The sequence below is a fragment of the Etheostoma cragini genome, chromosome 17 (genome assembly GCF_013103735.1).
Source record: "Etheostoma cragini isolate CJK2018 chromosome 17, CSU_Ecrag_1.0, whole genome shotgun sequence".
Taxonomy (NCBI): Eukaryota; Metazoa; Chordata; class Actinopteri; order Perciformes; family Percidae; genus Etheostoma; species Etheostoma cragini.
The window spans coordinates 20,707,876-20,715,479 of record NC_048423.1 but is presented as its reverse complement, the minus strand read 5'-3'; the positions used below and the strand labels follow the sequence as shown (position 1 = coordinate 20,715,479).

Genomic DNA, 7,604 nt, shown 5'->3' with positions numbered 1-7,604 from the left:
TTTTTTGATTTTTGGAAAATGGCTGCAATGAAACAAAGAGTGAAAAATTTAAAGGGGTCTGAATACTTTCCGTACCCATTGTAGATAGATAGATAGATGTTTATTGATCCCAAGAAAAATGGGTCACAGCTAAATCAGTCACAAAGCACAGAATATAAATGAAATACTAGGAAAAATATACATACATACAATATACATGAAATAATAATATGAATAAAGTAAAAAGAACAAATATTTGAATATGTACAGGACGGGGAAACTAAAATATGCAACTGCTTAAATAATATGCTAAAATTTTAAAATGTATGCTACTTGTAAATGTAAATAAACAAATTGTGCAGGCTGCATTAGTGCAGTAGTGTGGTGTCCAAAAGTCTTATCTAGCACCCAGAGATGACATGTTAAATTGTTATTGCTTGTGGTATGAATGATTTTCTGTAGGGGTCCGTGCGGCATCGAAGCTGTCGGAGCCTCTTAGAGAAGCTGCTCCTCTGTTGGACCAATGTGGGGTGGAGAGGGTGGTCATGGTTATCCATGATAGATAACAGTTTGTTCAGTGACCTCCTCTCCACCACAGCTTCAAAAGTGTCTTGTTTGCAGCCGATCAGGGAGCCAGCCTTCCTGATCAGTTTGTTCAGTCTGTTTTTATCGCTGGCTCCGATGCCGCTGCACCATCAGATGGCGGAGGAGAACAGAGCACTGGTCACAACAGACTGGTAGAAGATCTCCAACATCCTGCTGCACACACTGAAGGATCTCAGCTTCCTCAGGAAATAGTCTGCTCATCCCCTTCTTGTAAACAGCAGTGCTGTTGATCTTCCAGTTCAGCCTGCTGTTGATGTTGACACCTAGGTATCTGTAATCCTCCACCATGACCACGTCACCTCCCAGGATGCATAGGGGCTGCGGAGCCGTTCCCTTCCCTTCTGAAGTTGATCACCATCTCTCTGGTCTTATCCACATTCAGCAGCAGGCAGTTCTTACCAGACCACTCCACAAAGTCATCCACCAGTGCCCTGTACTCCCCCTTCTGTCCATCCCTTATACACCCAACACTATTAAGCTATTAAAATAGCCTAATAATTATCGGGAGGATTTTATAAATCTTGTTTTAATGTTACAACATGCATGTGGCCCAGTGAATCCTTAGGATTAACTGTATCTGTGGATGGCTATTGTAGGAACTACCTTACTGCCAGTTAGCGTAGGGCTTAATATGACCTAAAATCAAAATCACGATTAATTGCCCATTTTACCGATAACGATAAATTAACTTAATCTAAATCATCTTTTCTGAAGCCAAAACATTTCCAGACGACGGACACTGCGTTTTCTTGGGCACAAGTTGTCATTACCATACCACCATTATGCTTTCCATGCGGCTGACTGGTCCAGGCAAAGTTACACGGTTGAATGTTTTTTAAGGAGAAAGGAGGCCTATCAACAGGAATAAATTATCTAAATTATTGTCATGGAAAAATACGTCTAACAGTTTCAGAATTTCTATTTTCGATTAATTGTCCAGCCAAGTTGTACAGTAACAGTGGGGGTTTATATTTGCTAATAGTGTGTTGGATTCATGTTAAGTTTTGGAAAAAACTGTAAAAAATTATTTAGAGGCCCCTCCTGCATTGATTCTTGAGGACCCCCTAGGGGTCCCGACCCCTTGTTGAAGTTGCATGGTGGATTTGTCATAACTCCATATATCATCTCTAAATCTCCAGATTTCCTCTAACATCATCGTCAGCTGTGAGCTGAGAGGAAAGTTGTTACTAAGCTTGTTTGTTATGCTGCCTGCTTTTTGATTTAACTTCAATTTCAAACACATTGCTGCAAATCATCTGATAGTGTATACACTTCATTTAATTAACATCATATATTGGATGCCTTTGATATTTGGTATTTATTCACGTCAACAAACAACAAGTACTAACAAGTTTGCAGGGGTTTGGTTTATGCTTAGAATAGAAGCTAACATTTCAAAAGAACCTTGAAGATATTTCTACGTTCAAAATTACACTTCAAGTTTAATTACAGCGGGGCCAAAAATGTAAAGCTGCTTCTAAGGACGGGTCTGGGCAATATGAAGAAAATCACATATAACAATATTTTTGACCAAATACCTCAATATCAATAATGCAACGATATTGTATAGTTGACTATTGGTGATTTTACAAAAGACACATAAAACACAAGAATAAAAGTTACAGTGCAGCATACGAAATTAAACATTAAATAAAGGAACAGTCATTTAAAGAAAGGCAACATCAAAAAGAAAGGTCTTCAGCCTTGATTTAAAAGAACTGAGAGTAGCAGCAGATCTGCAGGTTTCTGGGAGTTTATTCCACATATGTGTAGCATAGAAACTGAATGCTGCTTCCCCCTGTTTAGTTCTGACTCTGGGGACAGAAAGCAGACCTGTCCCAGATGACCTGAGAGGTCTGGGTGGTTCATAGTGTAGTAGCAGATCAGAAATGTATTTTGGTCCTAAACCATTGAGTGATTTATAAACTAGCAAAAGTACTTTTAAATCAATTCTTTGAGACAGAGGAAGCCAGTGTAAAGACTTCAGAACTTGAGTGATTTGATCCAGTCTCTTGGTCTTAGTGAGGACCCGAGCAGCAGCGTTCTGGATCAGCTGCAGCTATCTGATTGATTTCTTAGGGAGACCTGTAAAGACATCGTTAAAGTAGTCAAGTCCACTGAAGATGAAAGCATGGACAAGTTTTTCCAAATCCTGTTGACACATGAGTCCTTTAACCCGTGATATATTCTTAAGGTGATAAAAGGCTGACTTTGTAATTGTCTTAATATGGCTGTTAAATTTCAGGTCTTAGTCCATGACTACACCAAGATTTCTGGCTTTGTCTTTTTTAAACATTGTTGTCTGAAGTTGAGCGCAGACTTTTAATCGTTCCTCTTTTGCTCCAAAAACAACCACCTCAGTTTTTCCTTCATTTAATTTCAAAAAGTTCTGGCACATCCAGCCGTTAATTTGTTCTGTGCACTTAGTCAGTTTTTGTATTGGACTATAGTCCCCTGGCGATAAGGTTATGTAAATTTGTGTGTCGTCCGCATAACTACGGTAACTTATTCAGTTGTTTTCCATAATTTGAGCCAGTGGAGGCATGTAGATGTTAAACAGAAGAGGCCCCAGAATGGAGCCTTTGGGAACTCTGCACGTCATATTTGTATGCTCAGATGTATAATTACCTTTTGACACAAAGTAATCCCTATTCTGTAAGTAGGATTCAAACTAGTTTAGTACTCAGCCAGAAAGGCCGACACAGTTTTCCAATCTGTCTAGTAATATGTCATGGTCCACCAAGTCAAATGCAGCACTGAGATCAAGTAATACTAAGACTGAAATTTTGCCACCATCTGTGGTAAGGTGGATGTCATTAAAGACTTTGACAAGAGCCATCTCATCTGCTGCGGTGTGGTCGGAAACCCGACTGAAAGGTATCAAAACTGTTGTTTAGTGACAAGAAATGGGTAAGTTGTCAGGAAAGTTCATAGGGTGAACAAAAAGGAAATATTTCTAGTCTGCACAAAAAGTAAAAGAAGTTAGTGACACCTGCATATTATCTATTTATCAATTTTAATTAGATTATGTCCAGTGGAATTGAATTCAAATCATTTTTCATGAAGATTTCTTTCTTCTTTGAAGTGAACATAGGGATTAGGGATTATTATTGGACCATTTTTTGGCACTTTGAAAATGATCTGTGTCTGCCTTAAATTTTCCAGATAACGATAAAGTTAATTAAAAAGTGTGCTACTTCGGCTCGGCTACAGCTCTGTGTCTGTCCCTCTGCTTCGGTTTCACTCACTACTGAGTCCGACTAAATGTCTCGCCCACGACACTATCTAGCTATCTTTTCCTGGCCATTATGTTGCAAGTTTTAATTTATTAAATAATTGCTTAAAGCATTTAAACAAAGTTTTGTGTTGGAGTTTGTAACATTCCTAAATCTTACTACTAATCTTTTTACTTATAATCAGTATCAGCCTTAAAAAACCATTATCGGTCGATCCCTAACAATGATATTTGCAAATCATTTGGATTAAGGTATTTGCCAAAGTTTCACCTTTTTTTTCTTTTCTCTGATGCTGTTCAAACCGAATGCTCTGTGCTTTGTCAGGATCTTGAAGACGTTGTGTCGAAAGCTGAAGCTGCCGGAGGACTTTGACTACCAGCAGCTGGCCCGGCTCACCCCCGGCTATGTGGGCGCCGACCTCATGGCTCTGTGCCGCGAGGCTGCTATGAGTGCTGTTCACAGGGTTCTGCTGGAGATAAGAGGACAGAGACAAAGCCGAAGCGTCACTGAAGAGCTGTTAACAAGCAGAGATCTTACTGAGGCTGCTGTGAGCAACGGAGAGGTCATAGAGCAACAGACCACCGACACAGAGCCAGTACCTGAGGAAGAGTCAGGACAGGATCCCTTGCAGGTAGGAGGAGCTCCAACAATACACCTCACACAACTCCGACTCAGTATCCCACTGTACCTCTTGCTCAGTCGTAAGATAATGTGTTTTCTGAAAAGATGCAGGCAGTTAATCAATGTTTTATGTGCTTAATATTGCCATCCGACGTTTATAAAAACTGGCTTGTTCTAGCAGTGTTAAAGCTTTAGTGTGTTACTATTTTTATATTAATAAACGTCCATTACATTCATGCCATTCCCAAATGAGTTGATAGAACGCTGATTAAGACTATGAGCTCCACACGACTCTTTCTGTATTTCTCAGTATGGCTATGTTCAGAAGATTGTGTTGTCTAGTGACTTTCCCGTGCAGAAACTTGAGTGAAGATAATTATGGTTGTTTTGAATGTGTAAGCACAGTTTGAGCAACAATGCTCCGAAGAAGAATTCCTCGTATGTGTCCTCATAACTGGCGAATAAAGCTGATTCTGATTATCTCTCTCTCCTCTTAAATCCTCGGTGTCCTCCTTGGCAATTAGCAACTGTGTGGAGGAGTGGGGGTGGTGCGCATTCACGGAAGGCTTGCGTCATGTGGCTGACAGTTTTGTTATTGTTTAGAAGGCCTCATCAGGTAGACAGAAACTACACACTACAACTTTAATAACAGCTCAATGCAGCGCCGCGTGTGCCTTTTGTTTTTTATATTTAATCACATTTTTCTATCTTTATTGAATACAAAGGTTATGAACCGATCTATAGAATATGTTAGTACAGTAGATTGCATTCCATCTGAGAACATGACTGCCAGAAATGGGCTCAGCCCAGTTAACGTTAAAAGAGACCTACCATCAAACACCTTAGACTGAGCTGTGCCTAACAGGCTATTTCTTTAAGACTGCAAAGGAAGCTCAGCTTCCCCTACAATGTAAAATATGTACTATTGTTAACATTTTATTGCCAAAAATTACAAATCCATTCATCTTGAAGACTACCTTGTTCAGAATCAGCTGACCGATTTCCTTCTCATACATTCCTGTATGTGCACACAGTCTGTACAGTGCATTTCCCTGTTAAAGCCTAGCGTCTATGGACATCAATGGGGCTGCTTTGAGACGTTTTTTTAAGTTCTTCAAAACTAGACGGAAATTGGATAAATGTTGCGATTATGTCCCACTCATGGACGCTCAGCGTCTCTGGGGATCAATGGAGGAGTGGGCTGACCTGGACGCCAGGCTTCTGCGTGATGATTGGAGGGTCTGTCGAAAGGCTGCATCTCCTTTTGATTGACAGCAATTTAGTAATATAAAAAGTGACTGAAGCTGTACAAGCTCATTTCCATTGTGGATTTTGCAAGTGTAGTCAAAACACACTGCTGCAACCTTTATTATTATAGGCCTGTCATTCTAATGAGCTGTGTTATGGGTCCAGCAGGGGGAGCTCTGGCATCTGTTGCATTTGCTGAAAAACACTGAGACACTATCGGAGGAAGAGCTGGCTGGCCTGTGCATTCTCATGTCAGACTTCAAGACCTCTCTGGTTAGAATACAGCCTTCAGCCAAGAGGGAGGGCTTTGCCACCGTGCCAGATGTCACCTGGGAGGATGTGGGAGCCCTGCAGGACATCAGAGAAGAGCTCACCATGGCCATACTGGTAAACACACAGCAGGCACCTTCATGTTTAACATCCATCATCCAGATTGAAAGAAGCTGCATCATTGACTCCGGTGTCTTTACCTTTTGTCAAACTTAAAAAAGGTTATTGATGAAACTCCCTGAGATGAGCTCTCTCATTTTCATGTCTTTTTACACACAGAGACGCTCTCACTTGCATTTACAAACTGTAGGCGTGGAGGGATTTTTTTTATCATACCAGACATCTTGATTTTTTTTAAACATTTCTTTTGTCATCATCTTTTTATCTTGTTAATTAATACTTTGTTTGTCCCATCCTTTGTCACATATGACCCCCTGCTGGGACCATTAAGTCCTGTATGTTAAAGGATGAGGGAGAGAGCTCTGATCTGTGTGGTCACATGTTATTCACGATTAGTAACGGGCTGTTACGTGGTAAACCTTGTCAGTGTTCCCATAGATTTTCATGATGTTATTCCATGACTAAAGACATTGTTCCTTTTTTAAAGGGTAATTTTGATATGTTTTAACCTGGACTGACTAATGTGAAGAACACTGTAACTGGCAGCTGCAAACCAGGCTGCAATGTAATTAGATATGGCAAATGTGAACAGTCTATTTCCGTCCCCTAAAATAACTGTTTTTGCCACTGACAGGCTCAGATTGTTGTTCTTTTTTTTAAAGAATTTTTGTAGACATTTCTGCCTTTAATGGATGTCAGAGCTCACATATGAAAAGGGAGAGAGGGGGGAAGACATGCCGGAAACCTTTACAGGTTGGATTTGACCTTCTGCGTTGAGGAATAAACCTCTACAGTGGTGTGAAAAAGTGTTTGCCCCCTTCCTCATTTCCTGTTCCTTTGCATGTTTGTCACACTTAAGTGTTTCGGAACATCAAACCAATTTAAACAATATTCAAGGACAACACAAGTAAACACAAAATGCAATTTGTAAATGAAGGTGTTTATTATTAAAGGTGAAAAAAAATCCAAACCATCATGGCCCTGTGTGAAAAAGTGATTGCCCCCTAAACCTAATAACTGGTTGGGCAACCCTTAGCAGAAACAACTGCAACCAAGCGTTTGCGATAACGTGCAATGAGGCTTTTACAGCGTCCTGGAGGAATTTTGGCCCACTCATCTTTGCAGAATTGTCCTAATTCAGTTACATTAGAGGGTTTTCGAGCATGAACGGCCTTTTTAAGGTCATACCACAACATCTCAATACGATTCAGGTCAGGACTTTGGCTAGGCCACTCCAAAGTATTCATTTTGTTTTTCTTCAGCCATTCGGTGGCGGACTTGCTGGTGTGTTTAGGATCATTGTCCTGCTGCAGAACCCAAGTTCGTTTCAGCTTGAGTACACGAACAGATGGTGGGACATTCTCCTACAGGATCTCTTGGTAGACAGCAGAATTCATAGTTCCTTTTATTGCTTGCGGCAAGTCTTCCAGGTCCTGAAGCAGCAAGAGAGCACCAGACCATCACACTACCACCACCATATTTTACTGTTGGTATAATGTTCTTTTTATGAAATGCAGTGTTGCT

General features: G+C 40.5%; 1 protein-coding gene across 5 annotated transcripts in view; it reads left to right on the top strand.

Moving 5' to 3' along the window:
• nvl (nuclear VCP like) overlaps positions 1-7,604 on the top strand; it is a 40,172-nt gene that overhangs the window by 19,576 nt on the left and 12,992 nt on the right. For 3 of the 5 annotated variants that reach the window (XM_034899240.1, XM_034899238.1, XM_034899237.1), the window contains exons 14-15: positions 4,146-4,452; positions 5,856-6,077. In XM_034899240.1, coding sequence (XP_034755131.1) covers positions 4,146-4,452; positions 5,856-6,077 — 529 coding nt within the window. The remainder of the gene's footprint in view (positions 1-4,145; positions 4,453-5,855; positions 6,078-7,604) is intronic. The other 2 variants (XM_034899239.1, XM_034899241.1) reach the window with 1 other exon arrangement.